General features: G+C 39.2%; 1 protein-coding gene across 2 annotated transcripts in view; it reads left to right on the top strand.

Moving 5' to 3' along the window:
• The first annotated feature begins 575 nt into the window (after positions 1-575).
• The window catches only part of ip6k1 (inositol hexakisphosphate kinase 1), a 44,160-nt gene continuing 18,987 nt past the window's right edge, over positions 576-25,748 (top strand). Inside the window, exons 1-2 of one of the 2 annotated variants that reach the window (XM_079891149.1) lie at positions 576-1,444; positions 24,532-24,925. In XM_079891149.1, coding sequence (XP_079747275.1) covers positions 24,703-24,925 — 223 coding nt within the window. In that variant the 5' untranslated portion in view covers positions 576-1,444; positions 24,532-24,702. Of the gene's footprint in view, positions 1,445-15,349; positions 15,706-24,531; positions 24,926-25,748 lie in introns of those variants that run through there. The other variant, XM_079891148.1, reaches the window with a different exon arrangement.

Raw genomic sequence — 25,748 nt, 5'->3', positions numbered from 1 at the left:
GCAAATTAGGAAATTATTAGAATGTTGCACATCAATTGTAAAAGATTGAAAACACTTGAAGCTCTAAACAGACTCTCAAAAATGTTTGAATTAAATCACTGGATAAAAGTAACATCCTGGCAAAGTAAATATGAATGTAATGGGTCACACACACCTCAGCACAGTGACAGACCCTGGGCTAAGAGTTCAGACTCATCATATATAACAGACAGAGGAAGACTGCTGTGTGATCAGTGATCACACCCTAAATTACACCTCATGTACATCTCATCCTCACACCTCATCAACATGTGAAAGGGACTGTGATTACACAAATATTAAGGAGACCTGCTTCCCCCACTTCACATGATTTTGTCTCTAGAGCACCCTATTGTTTTACTCATCTTAGTTATCTTATTACTATTCATTTATTGTGCGTGTATGTAAACATGTATGTGTAAATATTTACGATGACGATGGCAATTCTAAAGTTTTGATCTTGCCAGAGGTGGTTGTGTGTCAGTAGATGGCAGTAGGCCTATATGATGCAGTCAGTGTGTGTGTGTGTGTGTGTGTGTGTGTGTGTGTGTGTGTGTGTGTGTGTGTGTTCTGCTATTTCAGTCTCTCAGGCGCTGCACACACTCACTGCGTGTTTGAGCTAGAAAAAGGCTTAACGTGCGAATAACGCATTAGATAGTCGGAAATATTAATTAGTTAGTGTTTATAAGACGATATTGCACCTTTATTTGATGAGGTTTATTATAATTGAATAGAAAAAAAAGAGTCCCTTAAATATTAATATATAAATTATTTGTAAGTGACAGATAAAGCAGGGTATGAAAAAGATTAAGGGGCAAATCGATATTTTTATTTTTTTAATTTGCTAGATGAAATATTTAATTTCTCAGGATTAGCCATCAGAGCTGCACGGACGAGATGAGATCATAACCGCTATACATATCTGGCAATTTATTCAGCATTTAAACTTAACTAAATAAGCCAGTTAATGTTTTCTCAGCTCCTTATTTCAAGTATTATTTTTTTTAAATATACTGTTTATTTTTTTTAACAGGTTTGTGAGCTATTTTTGTGTGTGTGCTAGCATCAGCTTTAGCATCCACACACTAGACGAGTGGAAAAGGGTTTAGCGGATAAAATAGTAAAACTGTACTTGAAATCTTAACATTGTTATCAGGCATGTATTTATTGTTTTGAAATACAGATGGTCAGTGGACAGTGTAGTAAGATCATTATAAATCGGTGTTGTTGATCACATCTGAAGACATTAGCCGTTGTGCTAACACGAAGGACATCAGGAGGATTTTAAACCAAAACATTTAGCCTAACGTTACCTATTTATTTACTCGTCCATTCACAAGGAAATATATAAAATCGTCGTGAAAGAAGGAAGAGGTAACTTATAAACAAGAGGGCTTTCCTTTCCTTGAGGTGAAATTGACATCAGGTATGTACATAAATATAACGACCTCATGCTCGTTTCCTGTCATTATCTGTTTTTATAGGTTTATAATTGCAGTTGTCGATTTTTGAGGAGGCTAGGTAAATTACTTATTTATGGATGTAATGCGCGATAACCACATGTATGATGATGTTATTACATGATGTTTGTTAAAGGTCACTGCCATAATAACATACAACGGTTTTGAGTTTATTTTTGGATATAACGTTAGCCTATTCTTTTTATTTGTCGTTTTGTTATATGTCATCATGCTTGTGTCTATAATAATAGATGATTATGTTGATGATGGGCATATGAGCACTAGATGGATCATTACATAAGCCTCACATTGGAGTAGAAACGTGACTTCATCTCTGCGTGTAAAGTTGCGTGTGTGTTTATGCGTGTCAGTGTGTGTTTTGATGTCATGTTTGTCTAAAATATAAGGTTGTTAAATGCACATGAGCTGGGATTTGCTTGATGGTCGTTTTTAACGGACGACACACACTTAATTGCCGATTAATGGTTGCTATTTTGAGCGCAATGCCTTGGAGATGTTTGTTTTGAATTTTTCTGGTTTTGCAGTCTTTCAAGGACATTTCAGTGATTGACTGATGATTTCCTAAAGCCTATAAGACCTTCAAACTGGTGCTGATGTTGACACCTTGCATTATTGTTTTACCTGAAATAATGTCACTATTGGACAGTTACATTTGAGTTTTATTAAAACTGAACGTAATAGCCACATATTTACATGATGCTCAGAAATCGAGATCTTACTGTGGTCAGTTAAAAGCACGTCAGATGAAACAAGCCCGTTTCTATCATTGGTCCTGCATTATTGATCCTATACAAGACAATCAGTCAAATATCTAGAAATCTGATATGTGGAGTGTAAAATTCTAAACCTTCAGGTCATGACATGGCTAGCATCACCTGTAACCTGAGATGTGGCTCGTCTAGTTGAGGTGTGGCTAGTTTAGTATTTTTGTGCATGTAAACGTACAGTAGGTGATGTGCTGGTCAGGGTCTGGTTAGTATGACTAAAATCCCATTGGATCTCACAGAAACTTTATCACAGTACAGCATGATATACTAATGGTCAAAACATTGTAATAGGCCTAATTCATATTTTTGAAAGTATCTGCTCATCCAAGGCTGCATTTAGGCTTTTTGGTCAAATAATACAGTAATAATTTAATATATTAAGCTGTAAGTTATTCCTGTGATCAAATCTGAATTTTCAGCATCATTACTCCAGTCTTCAGTGTCACATGATCCTTCAAATATCTTTCTAATATGCTGATTTGCTGCTCAACATTTACATTTATGCATTTAGCAGATGCTTTTATCCAAAGCTAAGAACAACTAAGAACAAAGCATTCATCAAGGAGTCAACAATCACGGTAGCCAGGTTTATTACACAGCCGATTTAAGGCTGGTCTGTGCCTGCTCATAATTCAGTGTAAAGACGCAGTGCCGGATAAAAGCCAGACTAAATGATGCTTGCTCTGACCCACCTCAGCCCCTAGTATATCAAGTTATAGCCTACCGTTTTTGCTGTGTAAATGCATTAATGCCACCTTTGAGCAGCGTTAAACAATCTTTAGACAACTAGATCACCAGCTAGAGAGGAGAAGAAATGCAGAATGTGTGTGTGTGTGTGTGTGTGTGCTGTAAGTGCATTGTTTTGCGAGGGTGAGGTCATTAAGTGCTTGTGGAGGAGGTGCTCCTTCAGCTGCTTCTTGACAGATGTGATGTTCTCAGCAGTTCTTGTGGAGGTTGGCAGCTCGTTCACCGGAGAGGAACAGAGAGAGTGAAGGTTCTGGAGAGAGAGACATTAGCAGTGGGTTGAGGGAGGGAGGAGCTGTTCCAGTGCTGGTCCTGAAAGCCAGCCTTAAAACTTTACATTTCTGTCCACAACTGGGAGGCAGTGGAGTGAGATCAGGAGGGGTGAGGTTAAGGCCCGTTCACACCAAGGACAATTACTATAAAGATAACGATAAAGAGACAGTTTGAAAAATCGTTCTCAATATTAAAGGGGAAATGAAGCAGTCAATCAAGTTTACATGATTTACAAGATGGATTTCCACTATAATCAACAATTATATAAGAAACATGACAAATGTAAACATATAAAAGAAAAAAGAGAAACCGTTATATCTTCCATGGCCAGGGCATTGTGCAGTATTCTAACATGTGACGTCACGGGGTTGGTTGGCTTTAATAAACCTGGCTGAATGTAGGAATATCCCGACATCAAACTGTCTACACCACAGTGTTTTGACTCGAACAACTAACATTAGGTACAGTCATTATTAGCTAACAGCTGTAAGCATGAACTAGCTAACGCTAACTTAGTGTTTAGCTAACTTAGTGAAGTTTATTAGTACCAGACAAAAAGACGACGTCTAACGTTATATGTTAACACACTGCACATGGAAACATTATTTGCGATGTCTGCCATCATATTCCCGTCTCTTGTCAACACCATGTAAGTTAGCATGTATTAATATATGCATTTGAGCCGATACGGCGTGGGATCCGAGCAGTGGTACGTCGTTATGTCGAACAGCCGGTGGTGGTTTGGGCCGAAGAGCGGGTTGGCAACGCTACCTGGTGTCAGTGTGGCTGTTGTACTGCGATGCCCACCGTGTTAAAGTCCATCTGCTGTAATATAACATGTAACGTTAGACGTCATTAGTTGTTCGCGGTCAAAATACTGTGGTGTAGCCTAGACAGTTTGATGTCGGGATATTCCTACATTCAGCCGGGTTTATTAAAGCCAACCAACCCTGTGACGTCACATGTTAGAATACTGCACAATGGTGGCGCCCTGGCCGTGGAAGATATAACGGTTTCTCTTTTTTCTTTTATATGTTTACATTTGTCATGTTTCTTATATAATTGTTGATTATAGTGGAAATCCATCTTGTAAATCATGTAAACTTGATTGACTGCTTCATTTCCCCTTTAAAGGGGTGGGTGGTTGATTATGATGTCACTTTTCTAACTTCAGTTAGTGTGTAATGTTGCTGTTTGAGCATAAACAACATCTGCAAAGTTACAACGCTCAAAGTTCAAAGCAAAGGAAGATATTTGCCTTTAAAGGAACACTCCACCGTTTTTTGAAATAGGGCTTATTCACATTCTTTCCCACATTTAGATAGGTGGGCAAATGCATTTTTGTCTCAGTGCATGCATTGTTTTAGTTTGACAGGGTCGGCGCTAGCTTAGCTTAGCATAATGAATGGAATCCTTTGTTGCCAGCTAGCATGTCCTGAGTAAAAGTGATAAAAAAAAAAAAAAAACCCTAATTACTTCTTGTGGCCTGCGTATTCACAACGAGTACAAATAGCGATGCAGATTAACCCTAGGCGATTTCCTAGGCCGATATTTACTTATATATTAAGGACTATATTAGGGGGAAGTACAGGCGAAGCACTGCTACTTGGGCATGATATCTCTGCGCCCAGTGCTTCGCCTGTGCTTCCCCCAATATAGTCCCAAGTCAATATCTGCCTAGGAAATCACCTAGTGTTAATCTGCATCGCTATTTGTACTTGTTGTGAATACGCAGGCCACAAGAAGTAATTAGGTGGAGTTTTTTTTTTATAGCACTTTTACTCAGGACATGCTAGCTGGCAACAAAGGATTCCATTCATTATGCTAAGCTAAGCTAGCGCCGACCCTGTCAAACTAAAACAATGCATGCACTGAGACAAAAATGCATTTGCCCACCTATCTAAATGTGGGAAAGAATGTGAATAAGCCCTATTTCAAAAAACGGTGGAGTGTTCCTTTAAAGAAATCACTTTTTAAGGACTACAACAAACAGCTGGTAGAGACTACACCACATTCCTCCTGGGTTAGTGACATCACCAACCCTAGAATTTACATAAACCCCGCCCCCGGAACACTCAGTCCATGTTGAGAAGAGGAAGAGTTGTTGTAGTCGAGCACATTTGTGAGTCAGCTCAAACTGTAGCATCCGTCTTTTCACATGCAATCTGTTCCTATACGAGCGATTTATATATTATCATGACAGAATATGCTAATTGAAAACTCCACATCAGCAACATAAATTCATCAACTAACCATTCAGATACATCCTGTTGCATTCTACATGTTGTCACTTCATCTGAGACATGAGTCTCTCCATCTTTGTCTGACTTCGGTTTGAACATAAAAGGCAGAACAGTTTCTGTCATTATAGTCTGTGTGAGGTAATCGGAGCTGCTAACACACATGAGCTGTTGAAACTCCGCCCTCTGCGCCGGGAGCAGCAGCTCATTTGCATTTAAAGGGCCAGAAACAAAACGGTGTTTTTTGCTCACCCTCAAAAAGTGACAACTTTAACATGCTAGGCTATATAAAGATATCAATGAGGTATTTTGAGCTAAAACTTCACACACACACTCTGGGGACATCAGAGACTTATTTTACATCTTGTGAAAAGGGCATTATACCACCCCTTTAAAGAATAGCAGAGTCCACTCCACACCACAGCTATAACAATAACGATATAGAGAAACGATATCGTTGGGATCACTTTTGGAAAGATTTTTTTCCCAGCTGTTGAACGATAAAACACTGACAGCCAATCAGAATCCATTCTAATTTAAGGGCTCGCACATTCAGAATGGCAGTCGACATTGCGGAGAAGTTAATCGCATAGTTATCGCTCTTGGTGCACGTCCTGGATCATCTGCAAAGGTTTGGTCGTGCTGGGTGGAAGGCCCTCCCATAGAGCATTGCAGTACCTTCAGCCCACATGTTTGTGTCGACCCGTGAATATATGTTGGAAGCCAGCGCATTACACAGTGTCGTATTTTCCATGACCGTGATGTTTGATTATCTGCTTAATCCGTTGTGCCCCTGAAATCAAACGACCAATGCTTCTGCATCAGATGGACAAGCATTCAGATATTCAAGACTTGCATTCTCTCTGCTTAATTGTGTTTTATGGCTCGGCTCCAGAGCCATCTGGAGTGTGTGTTTGCAGGCACTCGTCCCACAGGTCATTACATCAGGGTTTCAGTAATCGCTGCCACTGGCCTGTAGCCGCTTTTACAGAGTTGCCCAATTGAAGTAAGCTAGTACACTTCCAACGACTTTATCGCTGTATGTCGCTAGTCTCAGTACTGGGAGTCGCTTGTGGGCGTTCGTAGTGCTGTCGCTCTCATGTTATTGGTATGACTGCATGACTGGCCATATCTATACAAAATACTTTTCCATACACCTATATCATCTTAATTTGACTAGGAATTAGGCTCAAAAGAATTAAAAGTAACATTATGCTGATGGGAGAGTGTTTTTATATTACCACAGTGTTCAGTGGATTAAATAATTTACTAGATTAACGATCGATCAATCAACAAATTAAACTCACTCATACTGTCATAAATCTCTAAAACTTCATTCAGATTTGACAAATAATCCATTTTCTTGTCCCTAATAGTCAACATAATGCAGGGGAAACTGTAAAATGAACTCAGTGCTCAACTTGCATCATAAAATTACAACACTCGAACTATAAATGTATGAATTAAACTCACTGAGACTGTCGACGGTTTCTTTTCCATGCATCATTTTATTATATCCATGACCATGTATGTGGTTACAGTCAAATCATATAAAACAGTGAAATCGCCCTCAAACTCTTCTTGCCTGCACTCGAGTCGGTGACGTGAGCTCCACTGAAAGTCTTCTTTCCTATTGGTTGTTGCTCGTGAAAATTGCTTCTCATTTGCATAAAGTTGAAATTTCTGAACTTTTGTCTCGAGACGCGTCGCTTGACACGCCCACATTCTGTCGCAACGGTCACTGTCGCTAGTGTCGCCGGAAGTCGCCAGCGCTTCATTGAAAACGAGGATTAAGGGTTTGCGATATTTATTCTCTGTGATAATATCGTAATCGTTGGGTTAACGATGTGCAATCTAACATTATCAAGTATGTCCCTCACTTTGCAAAAACCAAACAAAAACACACCTAGTGAGTGCATACACTGTGTGATGTGGCCTTCTCGGTTTAGGCTAGGCTACTGCCCGTGGCACCCTTAGCACTCGCGGTCTTCCTATGAGTGCGCACTTTCGTGACGTAACGCTGCTTTGCCTGTCGGGAAGAAGTCTGCTGCACTCGGGACAGTCACCCTACGGTCTCATGGACTTAATGGACATCTGCACGTGGCAGCCATTGTAAGTCCGATTCTCTACTGGTGTATGATCGGCAAGCACCTCTCAACATCAGATCTGCCATAGAAAATATGGTAATCTATGATTTGGACGGACAGAAAACTTCTCCCCCTCCTCCAGTTCTTCATGGATTACCTGCTTACCTCTGTCGGACGCTGTGCCCATCTCTTGGAGGTAAGCGTGACGGTCTCGTCCAGCAGTGTTCCCCTACGCTGGTCTTCGTGGTCTGCGTTCTCTGGGTCCTGTGTATGTTGGTTGGTACTGGTGGTCGGCTCGGATGAGGAGTTCCAGGTTCCCCGCTCTCGGTCACCTCGCCTTCCGAAAGGTTGGAGTGATTGCTTCTTGCATTCGGACACTAGACCAGGAGCCCACGACAGTAAAAGACCCGGTTCCAGTCAGGATAGCCATAGTAAACGCTGGATCGCTAGCCAACAAAACGTTTATTTGAACGACTTTTTCACCTCCAATAGCCCGGATCTACTATGTGTGACTGAAACCTGGATGAGTGTTGGTGAGTCAAGCTCTTTTTCAGAGGTTTTACTGCTGGACTGTATTTGTTTTAGTTCTCCGAGATCTACTGGGCGAGGAGGAGGAGTTGCGACTTTCTTCAGAGAGCAATTTAACTGCCGGCATTGGATCGACTTTATCCAGTGGTGTGATTTATCTTCCACCCTTAAAGATTTTATTGATGACTTTTCCGTTTTTTTTTTTGCCTGGAATTATGCCAAAATATGATAGGGTTTTAATAGTTGTTGATTTGTTGTCCCTCTAAGCCATTGGTCAAAGATTTTTTAGATCTCGTTGAGCCTTTTAACTTGGTACAGTTTGTACTAGCCCTACACATGAGCATGGAGACACATTAGATCTGGTTTTATAATGTGGACTACCTGTTTGTAATATTGAAGGATTTCTCTGTCCACATGCCTGTATTATTAAGTTTATCTTTCTTGTAATCCTAAACCAAGTGTCCCAGCACGTCATTGTCGTTACTTTAGCCCTTTAACTGTTGAACTGTTTTCTGATGCTTTTAATAGTATTGATGAGGATTACTCAGTGTCCTCGTCTCGTCTTAATACTGAGGAGTTAACTTCATTATTTAATTCTACCTGCCATAACATTCTGTTGCTCCGCTTAGGATTATTCGTGGTAAATCAAAAGCTGAATGACACCACTCGTGCTGTAAGACATGAGTGTAGGAGAGCTAAAAGATAGTTTACAGATATCTTTTGACATTTTAAAAGAAAGCTTGCTCAAATATCAAAAGACTGTCAAAATTGAAAAGTCTGAGTACTTCTCAGATATTATTTCTAACAACTCACACACGCCTTGCCCTTGTGTTCTTTTCAGTGCTATTAGTTCTGCTTTGAACACTCCTCCATCAACTTGTCTGGGGTTTTCTGTTGAGATGTGTGAAAACTCCTTAACATTTTTTTGTTGACAGTATTTCTGCTGTTAGAGCATCACACATCTCACTTCCCTCTGCAGATCCATCTCAGCACTGAGTGCTCTGCTGTTTTAACCAGTTTGAGTCTCTTTTTTTAAGATATCATTGTTAAAATGAAATCATCTGCCCGCTGCATAGACATTAGTTGCTCCTCATTTAAAAAAAAAAAAAAAGGTTTTTGAAACCCTTGACCCCAAAATTTAAGAAATTATAAATAGTCTTGCCTCAGGAGTTTTACCTCAACATTTAAACATGCAATAGTTGAACCATTGATCAAGAAATCTAATTTGGATACCTCTACTCTTGCTAATCTCAAAACTTCCGTTCCTTTCCAAAATATTAGAGAAAGTTATTTTTACACAGTTGCAATCATTTTTAAATCAACATGGTTTGCAAAAATGTGTTTCAGTCTGTTTTTTAAATCACTTCATAGCACAGAAACAGCCCTGTTAAAAGTTTTGAATGACCTGTTACTAGCCACTGACTCAGGCGATTGTGTTGTTCTCATGCTCCTGGATCTTATGCCTGCATTTGACACTGTAGACCGAAACATCCTGATTTCTCCTTTGGAGCATTGTGTTGGCATTAAGGTTGGGGTGGTTTAGATCTTACCTGTCTGACAGACGTTTATCGGTCTGCCTTGGGGTTTTGTGTCATCCTCGGCATCTCTGTCATATTATGGAGTCCCTCAGGGTTGTATTCTTGGGCCTATTCTATTCTCATTATATGCTACTACCTTTAGGGTCTATTTTTAGGAAATATGGCATCTCGTTTCAACTTTATCTGCCTTTGAAACGGAAAGATTCAAACTCCATAGCACCACTGTTGGACTGCTTGAGGCTGTTAGAGCCTGGATGGCCTCACATTTTTAAAGTTCAATGAAGGGAAACAGAAGTCATGGTATTTGGACCTGGCAATGCCTGTGAGCTCCTTATTTGGATCTGGGTGCTATAAAATCACATGTGAAGCCCAGTGTTGAAAACCTGGGTGTTATAATGGACAGTGACTTTAAACTGGATATTACTGGACTCAGTAAAACATGGACTCATGTTGTTTAAAATCTGCTCCAGTCATTGGAAACCGTCTGTAAACTTGTGTTCAGTTCAGTCTTAAAATGTGTCAGCTAGTTGCTAATGCCGGGGACTATCTGAAACACTCTGAACTGAACACACTAACAGACTGTTTCCAACGACATTTGGTATCAATTTTTGTCAGTATAGCAAGTATTTACACTAATTTCTGCACTTACACCTGGTCTTAATCATTAAGACAAGCACATTACTGACAGAATCAAAAACAGGCGGTCAGATGGAGCTTGAAACACCATTTTTCAAACATGTTACATAAATACATTATTGTTGACATCCCTAATTTAAATGTACCATGACAGGTACAAAAAGTGCATTCTGTCATCGGGCAATTCCACGCAAAACTGTCACATCCATAACGCCAACTAAATACAATGGCATTGTGCTGGCGTTATGGATGTGACAGTTTTGCGTGGAATTGCCCCATCTTCTTTAGAGCTAAGTAGGCTAACTCATTTACTACATTGTACACTCCACAACTAATGTAGGTTAAGAGTTTTTCCCACAGGATTCTGTCAGACTATTGGGGATGGACCTTGTTAAATGCAATCAATCTGGTGCACTTTGAAAGCAAAATGAAGAGCTTCCAGCCCTCCAGTCTTTGCATTGACTTTTACCTAAACTTTAAAGTGGATTTAAACCTCTTTTTATATGTGATAGTGTCTCAGTCCACATCACATGCAGTTTTCCACCAAAAGAAAAAGCTTGAGGGTTTAACAAGAGTTCAAACTGTCAAGCTTTTACTTTGGTGGAAAAGTTTGCAAAGCATTGACTTTGCATATAATAATACAAGTGAAATATTAAAATGCATGTGGCACCTACACCCGCAAATTCTTTACAAAACACTCCTGACCTGCATCCTGTGTAATTTGGCCTTAAGATAGCGATATGTCAGTGACACGTAGGGCTATTTTTACACACACTCATATGCAAGGCAAACTGCCTTCTTAAGAGGTACTAGAGATTCCAATACCGACTGCATTCCTCAAAACTATCATGAGTTCAGATAGATTATAGAGAGTATTGGCACCAATGGTCTCTCTGGTCTACTTTAGGTTAGGGTGTTTTTGGGAAGTGCTCCCCTGGGGCCGGTTGCTCCGGCCGGATGTGTAAAAGTTGGATGTAAGCTCTACACTCCCTCCAGCCTTCTGATTAAAATGCACACCTGTTGCACCTACTAAAACTACCAGCAGGTGCGACTGCGGCCAGCCTGGGTGATGCACGTCCACGCTGACACGCTCTACCGCTGCTATATTTAAGCTGCCAGTCACAATGCTTGCAAACTTTGCTAATAATAAAGAACTGAGTTTCTCATGACATCATGTGAAGTGAAGCCATCTGATTACAATTCGAAAACGTTACAAGTGAGCGTTTTTATAACTGAACTCTTTACATTCTAACAACACAAGCATGTAAATAGTATTTATTGTCCCTGCTTATTAAAAGTGTGAGCGAGCTACAAATAAGCCTATTGCAAATGACAGATTCTTATTCTGAAATCTTAATTCGTTGCATAAATTAACCATAAACATTGGAGTTCATGTCTACATTAGTTCAAATTAAATTCACAGACATAAAACTAATCTTATCCGAACAAGTCAAGACTTTTCACTTTAAGCTACCTTTGATTAAGTGTAAGATTTAGTCTCAGATGGTGCAACCGACCCCTGGTGTGCTGCAATAACCTTATGTAGGGCATTATGATTTCCGCAACGCATCCTAATGAGATTAATCATATATTTATATACAACATAAACGTAATATTACAACTTATATCTGCACAAAATGATGCGAATGCACAAGTAAACTTTAACTAAGTTGTGTGCGAGTCAGAATGTGTAACTCCTGTTGTGGATGCGCTCTTACCGTAACAACACATTGAAACGCAGAAACCAAACCAAAGAATTCACAATGTTTTATTACTATAGTGTTCTCTTTATAAAGTTATGTTTTCTGACTGTCCCAATCATAGTTATTAATGTTGTGCATTGCTGTTTGAGCTGTTGCGCTGAAGCTTAACCAAACGCATCCTATATGTGATAAATCAGATATATATAAGTGAACTTGACTCTGCTAGTCATGAAGGTGTAACTCCGTTGTGGGTCCACTATTCTCGCAACAACGTGCTAAAACAGGCACACAAGTAATTCACAACAGTCTTTTACTGTAATGTTCTCATTATAATGTATGTGGCCTTGATGACGGACTTGAGCTGCACATGTTGCACTGAACCATATTTTCCTTTTCAAAGTGATTCATTCCAATCATATTTCAAGCAATTAAAAACCATCATGTTGAACAGTGCGCATCTGAAGGAAATAATCCAGTACTTATTGGCTTATATGTGACCCTGCCTGTGAAAACCCAGCTAAAGTCATTTTTTTGTGATTCAGTGTTTTTTACATAAAATCATCCTACACAATGTAAAGAACATTCTGTGAAAATATAACCTTAATATCTTTAAAATTGACTGAGTAAGGCCATGTCAAAGATTTGCTCAAATTCGGCCTCAGAAAATCATATTTTTGAGAAATTCCAATTTAAAAATAAGTTATTTTTTAAAACTGCAACACATTTGATCCATTAGTTATCCTGCATATGTGACTTATAACACATTAAAGCTGAGATTCTCCCCTTTTTAGTGATATATGACACATCAGTGGAAAAATTCTTAAAGTTTTGTAAAACAGATCTATTTATTATGATGTGCATGTCCAAAAAGCTAAAAGCATAAAAACATTGAAAACGAATGGGGGTACCACAAGAGCTTTATCGTAGCAACAATTACCATGTCAATTCAGTGGAATGATTTGTATAACTTTATTAGTAAAATGAAATATCAGTGAAATGTCAATAATATATCAATTAAATAACATACCATTTCTCATTCTCTGAAATTATCATTCTCTTACTGGCCCACGGTGTAACATTGAGTAAATCTGGAGTAAAAAATAAATAAACAAATAAAATTTCAAGGGATAGTTCACCCAAAAACTACAATTCTGTCATAATTTACTCACCCTGATGTTGTTCCAAACCTGTATGAGTTTCTTTCTTCTGCTGAGCAAAAAATAAGATATTTTAAAGAATGTTTGTAACCAGACAGTTGACGGACCCCATTGACTTCCATAGGTGCCGCCAACTGTCTGGTTACCAACATTCTTAAAAATATCTTATTTTTTGTTAAACAGAAGCAATAAACTTATACAGGATTGGATAGGGTAACATGAGGGTGAGTATGAGTATGAGTAAATAATTTTTGGGTGAACTATCCCTTTAACAGGTCAGTCTCAAACTTTGTACACATTCTAAAATTGTCTAGATGCAAAATAAAATCCTGAGTGACAGCAACTCTCCCTCCTTGAAAAATAAAGAACACTTTTCCCCATTGAAATACTTGCAGTTGCAAGAGAAACTGATTTTCAGTTTCACATCTGGACTTCCAGCATTCAAAGCAAATTCTTCTTGCTTGTGTTCCCTCTTCATGTTCGCCAGACAAATAGCTTGGGGTTCAATCACCAAAACTGGCTTGTCCTCCTCATCATGTTGGTCACTGCCTGAAAAAGCAAAGATAATTTTTTTTCAATTCAAAGCAAGATACCTAAAAACATGATTGTGTAACATGCAAGAATGGGAAATGGGTTTAATTTCACATTTAAAATGGATAATGAAGCATTTTATATGAAAATATCAGAAAATATTTTTTCAGTTTAGTCAGACTGGATCTGATTAATTGAGGGGAGGGCATAAGAACAAGAAACAGCCTATAGGTGGTTAGCAGACTTCAATTCAGAGTGTAATGAAACAAATAAACATCATGCCATAAACGTAATTAATTTAAACTGACTAAATCCCAATCAACAAATGTAATAAACATTTAAATCCACTATTTTTGCATCACAGATATGTGTTAGCATTACATTGGCTGGACTAGACAGTATACATTTACATTAGCATAAAACAATAATAACACAAACTTACCGTCAAATTCCTCGTCAGTTTCGTCAAAGAAGTGTCCTGTTCATCATCACAATCATCCTCCAGAAAATAATCCGCAATAAAACCGGTTAAATCATAATTTGGGTTCAATTCCACCGAGATTAATATCAAGCAAGCTGTTTAAGCAAGCAGCTATTTTCCGTTCCTGCTCATACTTCGGTGTCGCCGGCAGATGTCAAAACAACGCATTACGTTACCATCATCCAGCAAATAACACGTAGCAGGCCAAAAATGTCCTTAAAATAAGTTTAATATTATTGGCAGAATACTAAGCTACAAAACAAATAAGCAGTTCTTAAAATATTGGCTATGACAAGAAAAAATCACCACAGACATCTAAACGCGGCTGACATCTTCTCTCTTTTTTTGCATTGTGTTGACCTGATTACCGGCGCTCGCGGATTGATATTAAAGTCTGTTTTTACTCTTTCTAATAGAAAATACACAGAAAAGAAGTTCCTGAACCGATTGATATACGAATCAGCAGTGTTGTTGCGCGAAATAAACGCAGAGACGACTGAAATCAATGTTTAGGAAGCCCACGTCCGTTTTTTTTTTTGCGCAAAAGTATAACGTAGTGTCAATAAAAACATTAATTTCAGTATTTATCATGTTATAAATGAAAATGTAAGTATTGCATCTCAAAACCAATGGTATAATCTATCATTTACAGCAATAAACACACATGGACTATTTTTGTCATTTTTATGGCTATGACTACTTTGACGCTCGTTAACTCATAATTCGATTCTGCGACTTTAGCCGGGGTTTCACAGGCGGGGTCACATATTATCCACGCATTTAGTAGAGCGTAAGCTGTAACTTTGTGCTCCTTCACATCAAAACTAGGCTAAGTTGTAACTTGCACACAGTTGGTCCAACTGGCCCATTCAGTGATCCTTAACATTAAACACCAGATCTTTGCATGGTAATTGTGGCTTCTTTGGCATCATATTTCCCAAACAGAGCTGCATGCTATGGTGTGAACGCTAGAAAAACATCTCGAGTGGATCTGATCCCTCATGCCTCCTTTAGCACCATAATAATCTTCCCAGCCTTTGATGGCAACCCTGATTCATACTTTGTCCTTGTAATCCAGTCATGTCAAGGGCTAAAATTAACCGTATAATGGCATGCAGTCGGTGTAAGGCTCTAATCTGCCCAGCCCTGCCTCAAACACCCAGGTGGACATTCAAAGGAGATTAGGAGGGTCACCTGTCTTTCCTTGTGTCTGCCTCACACTTTCATTCCGTCTCAATCGACTCCCCATTGAGCGTCCTCATCCTGAACCACTCCCACCGTTGTGTCAAAACAGATCCGACCTTGAGATGTCTTTTTTCCAGACACTGAACGGCTGCTGTGTGTTTGGGAATGAGATGTACTGTAATATGTTTGTCTGAAATATCCCATTGCATCTTGTCCGGCTCTAACGACACACATTCAGGCGTGCAGGAAGATGCATGCATGGGTGAAACTGGACTCAGATCCTAAATGGACACAACTGCACCCTCAGTTTTTCTTCTGGATCTAGTCCCATATTCAGTAAGTAGAAGCTATATCGAACAATAGTGGCTGACTATGGTTTTATTACTCCCTGAGATTGTCTAGTGTTATACATGCGTGATCGGATGTGATTGGAGAACAACTAATGTTGTTCATTGGCAGACAGGGCTGTGTTCAGGAAACTAGTTTGAAACCCTTTTGGTGGTACTGAAGATTTATAATTCATCTTTAAGGTTGCTTAATGCTGAATTCTGTGTAAAATGCCCTCATAAAAGCCATCTTAAATATTTAAATATAAATAGAATAAGCAAGTATAAGCGGCCATTCAAATATGCCATTTAAAAATGCGAGATGCAGTTCAGTGAAGCAAAAAAAACAACAAGACACATTTCTTAAAAGTTGAACTTATTTTAACAAGACACCGCAAAAGACACAAGCGCAATGGTCAAACGCGTCTGTCTAGTGCGTTTACATTGAAAAACGATGGGAAAAGTAGCGCAGTGGAATGGAAAAGCACGTTCTGTGTGAACCGGGCCTAAAAACAAAGGAACAATATAACACAACTTACTTTATGAGCAGACATGACTAAAGAATATCACGAGGACTTTGTGGCTAATGTGCTGGATAAAAGATTGTTGGTCTAAATGTTTAGTTTTATTTTTAGTTCAAAGCTAAATTCTTACATTACTTTAAAGAAACATCATGTCAAGTCACATTTATGTGTAGTGCTTTATCCAATACCAGTTAAAGCAGCTTCACGGTAATACAGGGAAATAATTGTGTTAATGTTCTACAACAGAGAAGAGTTCAGCAGCTTATATCTGCTGGATATAGCATATACACTACCGTTCAAGAGTTTGGGGTCAGTAAGATTTTTTACTGTTTTTAAAAGAAGTCTCTTCTGCTCACCAATGCTGCATTTATTTGATAAAAAACAGTAAAAAAAAAAAAAGTAATATTGTGAAATATTATCACAATTTAAAATGACTGTTTTCTATTTTAATATATTTTAAACTGTAATTTATTCCTGTGATCAAAGCTGAATTTTCAGCATCATTACTCCAGTCTTCAGTGTCACATGATCCTTCAGAAATCACTCTAATATGAGGATTTGATGCTCAAGAAACATTTATGATTATTTTCAATGTTGAAAACAGTTGTGTACAATTTTTTTTCAAAATTCTTTGATGAATAGAAAGTTCAAAAGAACAGCATTTATTTAAAATAGAATATTTTCTAACATTATAAATGTCTTTACTGTAACTTTTGATCAGTTTAACTGATCCTTGATGAATAAAAGTATTGATTTATTTAATTTCTTTCCCCCAAAAATAAAATTAAAATTCTTACTGACCCCAAACTTTTGAACGGCAGTGTTTAATGTTACAAAAGCTTTAGATTTCAGATAAATGCTGTTCTTTTGAACTTTCTATTCATCATAGCATCATGAAATAAAAATGTAAATAACTGTTTTCAACATTGATAATAATAATGAATGTTTCTTGAGCATCAAATCATCATATTAGAGTGATTTCTGAAGGATCATGTGACACTGAAGACTGGAGTAATGATGCTGAACATTCAGCTTTGATCACAGGAATACATTACACTTTACTATATATTCACACAGAAAACAGCTGATTTACATTGGAATAATATTTCACAATATTACTGTTTTTGTTTGTATTTTTTATCAAATAAATGCAGCATTGGTGAGCAGAAGAGACTTCTTTTAAAAACATTAAAAATCTTACTGACCCCAAACTCTTGAACGGTAGTGTATCTATATATGAATACAGAAGACGTGTCATTATACAGCTCACTTCAGTTTGGTTGTCCTCGTATGATGTCAGTGCAGTCAAATCGATAATATTTCTCATTACTTGTGTCGTGTGTCAATTTTATTTCACTAAATAAAGGAAATATCTCTTCACTAAGACTGAATTGCGCTTTTGTTTGCAGGCGCTCTCTGTTTTAGTGCCCGATTCACTACTGGATGCAAATCAGGGAACCAACATCACCAAAAATGTGTGCTGAATTTAGCATGACACATTACCCACCCCATCCTGTAGACTTTGGTCAGGTCTGGTGCAACTTCACCAGCTCACAAGGTGTGTGTAAGCAGATAGTGCATCAGTTCACTGAATCTGTACAGCATCAGATCTCCACTGCGCGCTGAATCTGCTCTTTGCATTGTGTGTCTGGTTATAAAGCTCTACAAACATCTCTTTTAAACAAACAAACAAAAATAGTTTCCCTCTCTTCTTTTTTGTGAAAATAACAGAATTTATTGCATCAGGCAAATAGCTAGTGCTAATAGCAATGAGCAGTTTTACCACTGTGCAAATTGCGCTTGACTTGTTTAGACTTATTCAGGCAAAAACACATTAAAAGTATGTTTTCATAAAAATATGAAAAGCAATAAAATGACTCAATTTACACAGATAAATGCATCATCATATGTCCCGCGCCAAGCTTTGGGATGGGTGGGGGGAGATCAGGGATGGTGGTTTTGCAGCTTGTACTTGTTTTGAACAGTCTATACTTGATATCCGATCAATGTCTAGGTCTAATAATCTCTTAATTAGGGTATAATTGACCTTTGTGCTTTTATATTAATGAAATGTTTTGCTGATTTAAAAAATTGTGCACAGCCCTTGAAACGTCAGGTTTTGGCTAATAAAGCAGAAGATGAGAGTTCAGTCCTAAAATAGCCACTAAAGCTGATGCTTGTGTACTGATGCAGAGACGAGTGATGTAAGCGGACGAGCCGCTCAAATCTCATTTACTGCGGGACAGCCCACATTCAAGCACGTCGCTCGTCTTAAGAGCAGATTAATGTTGTTTGTGAGTCTCTTTCCAAACAACATGTGGCAGATCAGCCATGACAGGGAGAGTTCCCTTGTACTAAAAGGAAAATATTGCTGAGTTTTGTTTTCTTGTGCTAGAGAGAGTTCACCCAAAAATTTAAATTCTGAATGAATTATAATTTGCCATGTTTGAACTGCAGGTTTGGGAAGTTTCCAGCCATGTTTACAAGCCTAATCTTTGTGAGTTTACTGAATTGTAGAGAGCAATCTCTCTGTGCATTTTGAATGCACATCTTCTAAAAGGGAGTTTTGTCATCGTTTAGGAGCACACTAGCTTAAAAATAATGTGTGATTGCAAATGTGTTTAAGATCTGATGATCCTACATCCTTACGTAAACTCACTTGAAAATAAGGTGAAATAGATTGAATTGGGCATTCAATTTGATCATGATGCCAGAGCGGGGATTTGAGTCAAACTGTTTGTAAATCTTGTAGTTCTGGTGACCAGGTGGTACTTCTACAGAATCCAGGCATGCTGGCATGCACAAGGCTTCAGGTCATTTGATGGAAATAAGGTCTGTTGGATCTCACAGTTGGCGGTCTCTTCTCTCAGCTGTTCCACCTCTGGCTGTAAGGCCAGTAAGGTCAAGGACTGCCCACTGAATGCCTATGACACACTGTGTTTGCCTGCCGTAGCCAGACTTGATGAGTGTTGCACCAAACAACGTTCTCAATCAAGAATCCTGTTGAAGATACAGCACATCCAAGTCTCCTGGTCTTCGCTTCTGAGATTTCCAGCAATAACCTTAAAACCCAAATTATACTTCTGTTTGGACGCGAACACTTAGTGTACAGTATGCGAATGCACAGCCTTTCAAAGTATAGCCTACTACATTTCATAGTGCGCACGAATATCACTGTTATCACTGTGAAAATGCCTTTCCACTCGTTCCGAGAATCTCTTAATCCTCTCACACAAGTGCTCATCAACGCTGGTGTCTGCTGTTGTTGTGTCTCCAGTAGTTTGTTGTTGTTTTTGTTCTGTATCAGTGTTGCCACCTTGTGGACCAAATAATTAGTGCAACAACAAAAACCCCTCAAAGTGTGCGAGCTGAGCTTACATTGCACATCTGACTGCACTCTATCATCTCTCCTTTCCACCTTCTCTTTCACATATTAGTGAAATAATATATTCATTTCGATATTAGCTTATGATTTTATCGATTATGATACAAACCTTTGTTTAATCTTAAGCCTAGCCTACTATGTCTTAAAGTCGTTTTCTCTTGGCTCCAGAGAAATAAATCACATGGGATGCAACTTAAAACAACTGAGCGCCTATGAACAGCCAACTTATTTCAAATCGGGATGTGATGGCTATCTAAAGGTATTATAGACCTCCTTTGACCCTGAAATATTTAACTAGTGAGTGCAACCCCTAGTACTGCACATTGTAAGTTTGGTAACACTTGATTATTCTCTATTAAAGGGATGGTTCAGAGTAAAATCAACCTAGGGTCCTTTGCACCATGACCTCGAGCCAAACACCCCCCCCCCCCCCCCCCCCCAGAAGCCTTTTTTCCCTTGGTTGAACATTATTAAAGTTAGAGCTTATCTAGAGATATCAGCCGAATGGCTTAGTGCAGGCGCTAACGGATCCAAGGATGTATCTCGTAAATTACCCCACTAATAATGCCCAGAATGGTACCAAACCAATCAGAGTCTCATCTCCCTTTAAAAGCCAGTTGTGCTCGCGCCACGGCGGATTCGCTATTTACATGACGGAATTTGCAAACGGATCTGCTCGTGCGCGAGCTTAAAGCTGTATGTGTGTGTGTGTGTGTGTGTGTGTGTGTGTGTGTGTGTGTGTGAGGTTAAAGCTCGGGACAAGCCGGATTCCACCATATCTTTATGTACACAATATTAATCTTTTACATTGCTATCCTTTTGGTTTTAATATTTGGCTAGTTTGTGTGCTGCTGCACATCCCTGTGTGTGTAATAAGCAGAGTGTGTGTAATAAGCAGAGAGTGTGTGTAATAAGCAGAGTGTGTGTAATAAGCAGAGTGTGTGTGTAATAAGCAGAGAGTGTGTGTAATAAGCAGAGAGTGTGTGTAATAAGCAGAGTGTAAGTGCGTTGTGGAGCCGCCTATATAGGCTCATATTACTAATGCTCCCTTTAAATAACATAAAAAATATTGCGCCATTGACTTTAGAGTCAATAACTTTAGACCAGGTTTCAGTTGGTCAGTGGCTCAGTCTATATCAGTTCCTCATAATAGCAATGCTCCAGCAATGCGCCTGAACACACTCGTTTTCAGACCAGCAGCCCATGGGCCACAGATGGGTGCAAATGCATTTGCTATTTAAACAACGTGGCGTAAGACGTGAAAATGATAACTGCGTCGGGCTGAAACTAGCAGAAAACACTTGCGTCGCGCCTGGCGCCGTATTGCACCGGGTGTGTGATAGGGCCGAATCAGTTGAGAAATTAAAATAAACTTAACGTGTGTTACATGCTGCTTGGCTAAAGCTACAGGACTTCCGGGATCCGATCGCGTCGCAATCCTGACGCAGTGTTTTCCAACGTCAGACTCTTTACCAGGGTGTTTGGTAAGTGTATCCATAGTAGACTGGTGGGAATGGCCTTGGACGCCCACATGCCCAGTGCATTATGGGTGTTGAAGTTTTCTTGCCTATTTGGCGAGGGGGAAGACATCAGCTTTATTCCTCTGTTTTCTCTAGGAGGTGTTTTCTACTGCATAGGGAGCCAAGTTTTAATGAAAGCCCACTTTGCCAGCGGTGAAGAATAAGACATAAACAGCCGTGTTTATAAGGAGACTCGCCAGGAGGAGATGTAGCCTACATATGTCTAAGCACAAGATATGTTATGGACATCATCAACCCAAAGCTTTACACTGCATGTTTTGATCATGAATCTGGCCAGCAGATGCATTAGCCTAGTTTATGTGAGAAAAGTCAGATTGACACAGCACATGGCCCAATATGATACGTGTTTCTCGGACAGATCAGGTTTGTAGTTGCCGTCCTCAGTTTGTGTGGCAGCCAGACAAAGGTATTATAAATTGGGTCGCTCGCCCTTATGTCCTGTTGAGATGCCTGAGGCGTCGGACAGCATTGTTCTACTTTTCTTGCATGGCTTCAGTCATTAATGAGTACTAGCAATTCCAATTAGCAGCTTAGTAGGCCAGCAAGAAACAACTCTATTCCTGGAGTCTCTGTTTTATGATAACTAGTGCAAAAAATGCCCGTGCAAAATCAGTTTTTGTGTGTGTTTTTAGTAATTGTTGGTTTGGTGTGTTTGAGTGCTCATTGTTACAATTACACAGCAAAAGTTCAGTGACATTTTTTTTTGTGCATGGTAGAAAGCACACAGTGAACTCTGAGAAAACGCTGCGCTTGAGTAAACAGTTTGTGTATAGGCCACTACAAATGATGACCGTGAAAGAGACTGTGAACGCATTGAATAGGATATGTTTAGTTGGTGAATAGCATAGGCTACTATTACACAGTAGCGATAACGTTAAGCGCACCAGAATGAAATATAATATTCAGAAGTAAACAGCATAGCTGACTTACAGATTCAGTTAACATCCACAAATGAATAAGCGTGTCGATTCAGGGAGCAGTGCAAAGTGCCCGTGCAAAATCAGTTTTTGTGTGTGTTTTTAGTAATTGTTGGTTTCTTGGTAAAGAAAACACATTTTTACTCCAATTAATCAAAATGGATTTATCACGTTTTGGAACCAAACTATAATATTCAGAAGTAAACAGTGTAGCTGACAGAGTGTTTATGTCAGAATGTTTATTTTTAAACCACAACCTTCTTGGGGCTTCTTTGACCGATACAACTCTCTAGTGTCAGAATGTTTATTTTTAAACCACAACCTTATAAAAATGATATATTTAACGATATCTTTAGCATTTCTCATCCAAACAACGTCAAACTTGGCACTGCACTTACTCGTGACCGTAGCGAGACACCTGTCAAGTTTGAAATCCATCGGACTAACGGTTCGAGAGATATGTGGTTAACAGACACACAGACAGACATACAGACACACACACAGACACACAGACAGACATACAGACACACACACAGACACACAGACAGACAGACGTTCCTGTAATTTATAGAGAGATACTGTTGTTTTGAGCATGCTTTTAGGTTTGCTGTTGGAATTGTTGGGGTGTTCTTATTGTTATTTAATTATCAAACAAATAATTTTCCTTAATTATCAATATTGATCAATACTAGTATCACTCAGCAGCATTGATATATGAACTTCCACTCTGGTTCTTTAACTCTTTATAAGACAACACTTTCCCGCCATCCATGTTTTTCCATGTTTTCACTGTTATATGGGAAGGGGCGCTATTACACATACAGAATCTCCTGATCAAAACACAGGAGAGGAAGCAGAAACAAGTGCTAGAAGCATTGCTTATGCACATGAAAGCTAACGCAATCATCAAACAGCTGCCTAATGTTACCAAATCAAATGTCGAACTTGCAACGAGGTAACGACTATGAAGCTTTGGGTTGATGGATCCTTCACTAAAGTAACTCACTCCTGCTAAACGTTTACTCTTTGAATCCTTGGACCTGGAAACAATACAAAAAGTTTGCTAAGAAGTAAACTTCCTACTAAAACTAGGTGGTGTTTGACTCTAGTGAGTGTATCCATAGTAGACTGGTGGGAATGGCCTTGGACGGCAACATGGCCAGGGCATTATGGGTGTTGAAGTTTTCCTACCTATTTGGAAAAGGGAAGACAGCAACCTTCTCTAGTCAGGTTTTTTCTCTCTCTTTTCTACAATATAGGAAGCCAGGTTTTATTGAAAGCCATTTTTCCAGCGGTGAAGTGCCTTTATGTCAAATTGAACGTCTCTAAAGGTGCAAGAAAATTGTCCTCCACTTCCAAAATGATACTGGGAATTCACACTTGAATATGTCCAGCAGGGTTTTATCGCTAATGCCTGGAATGCATTTTTGGGTTCTGCTAGGTCAATCCTTCAGTTGAGGATCGTTTAACTTGACTTAGTTCAGAAGGCATTCGGGAATGAAGCAGTCGATGGCAGCTCAGCCTTCCTGAGACATCAGACTCTTTCCATCAAGACTTCAAAGACATTTTCAAATGGGCATGTGAAGCATTCATGTGTCTGTTTTTGTAATGAGAGCTGAACGTGTGTGCTGCGGCATGTTGGGTTGTTGAGGATTAGATTGGACACATTGTCAGAGATGGATGCCGCTCTGTGTTTGTCTATGTGCTGATGGGACTCAGGCTAATGTAATAAAGGCAGATGCCAGCTGTGTTTGTAGGGTTACACGGCATGCTGGGAAACGCTCTCAAGGTGCAGTAATGGAAGGTTATAAACCTCAGTTGTTTTCTTTTTAGCTGGTTGACTGGTGTGCGGTTTGATGCATATTCAAAAAATGTTTGCAGTTCCCTGTCTACTAAAAGATTAGGCCTAGATAAGATAAGAAGTAGTGATCGATCGATATATTGGCAAGACTGATATATCGGCCAATTTTTTTTTTACTTGTTAACTTATTCGCAACATCTTTTTTTATTTTGATATATTTTGCAGCCCTACTATAGTGGGATCACAGAATCAAGAAGTTGTCATCTAAAGTATGAATCTGTTTATTTTACTGAATTGTTTTAATTACAATCAATTTTTTTTTCTTCATATAATTTCGTTTTTAAATGACTTAGGCCTATTTCTAATTTTGTAAATATAATGTAAAATAAATATAAATTTAATTTCAACGATTGTTATGGATGTGTTATTGCTACATTTTAATTAAATAGTGTGATATCATATATATCACATTGGCTTTAGATATTGGCCATCAAAAAACTCGATATCAGTCGCCCGCTAAACGGAAGGTTTTCATGCGAGCACATTTAATCTTGACAGGAACCAGTGAGGTCTGTTCTCGCACATCAAGCAAGTTCCGTTCACCATGATGATTCCACCAGTATGTTTGGCACAGTGTTTATTTCGTTCTTCCTCTTTCTGTCCCCCAGAAGGCCGTGTGGAGGACTGCTCCGAGCGCTCCTGAGGCGGGATCTGTCGGCAGGTGTGTCAGCGGGCTGGCTCCTCCCCCTCCCGGCGGCAGCCTGCGCTCTCAGCCGCCCCCTTGCAGCCCCCGCTCGCCAGGCCTGCGCGCCCGAGCCCATGCCCCCAGCTCAAACGCCATGTGTGTCCCGCACACGATGGAGGCGGGCAAGCACAGCGCTAGCCAGGGGCCGGGCAGCCGCGACGGGGTTCCCCTGGAGCCCTTCATACACCAGGTGGGCGGCCACACCAGCATGATGCGTTATGATGACCACACCGTCTGCAAGCCACTCATCGCCCGTGAGCAGCGGTTTTACGAGTCCCTGCCACCGGAGATGAAGGAGTTCACCCCGGAGTACAAAGGTAAGATGGAGGATTTGTGCGCAATGCACTCTTCTTAGATTGAGTGTCTTTTTTATTGTTGGTTTTAGTGAGCTGAAACTGTGACACAGTAACTGTTTAAATAGCACACTGAACACAACATGCTAAATTCCTCTGTAAAAAGTTGATTCTTCAAATTCATGCACTTCAAAGCACCTCCGCTTAAAGGTACGTTGTCTTTTTTTCCCCGAAATTAACAAAATTTAAATAATGAGTCAAAATTGGGCCGATATAATAAAACTGATAAATACTGGATTATTTCCTTGAGCTGAGACACTTCAGATGCGCACTGTTCAATATGATGGTTTTGAACTGCTTGAAACATGATTAGAATCACTTTGAAAAGGAAAATACGGTTCAGTGCAACATGTGCAGTGCAAGTCTGTCATATAGGCTACATAAAATTATAATGAGAACATCTTTATAATTGTGTGGATAGGACATGAATTTTAATGGTGAGACTTTTGTTTTTGTAATCAGGCTCTCAAAAATGATTTAAAGAAATCTGGATTTAGATTTATTGGTCAAAATATCGGTTATCGGCTTTCAATGATCAGTTATCGTCAAGTCAAGTCATCTTCATTTATATAGCGCTTTTAACAATGTAGATTGTTTCAAAGCAGCTTCACAGAGATAAATGTATAATTTAAGGTAACAGAGATTGTTTTGGCTTTATAGCGGTTCTTTAATAAAGTTATTTTCCAGCTAAAGTTAGTTTTGATTGATTCGCTTCCGTCGCAACGATCATTTGTTATTAAATTAGGGGCCGCTAAGACGACACCATTCCCTCTACACAGACTTTAAA

The sequence above is a fragment of the Squalius cephalus genome (genome assembly GCF_949319135.1).
Source record: "Squalius cephalus genome assembly, chromosome: 13".
Taxonomy (NCBI): domain Eukaryota; kingdom Metazoa; phylum Chordata; class Actinopteri; order Cypriniformes; family Leuciscidae; genus Squalius; species Squalius cephalus.
This window is presented reverse-complemented; position numbering and strand designations above follow the sequence as displayed.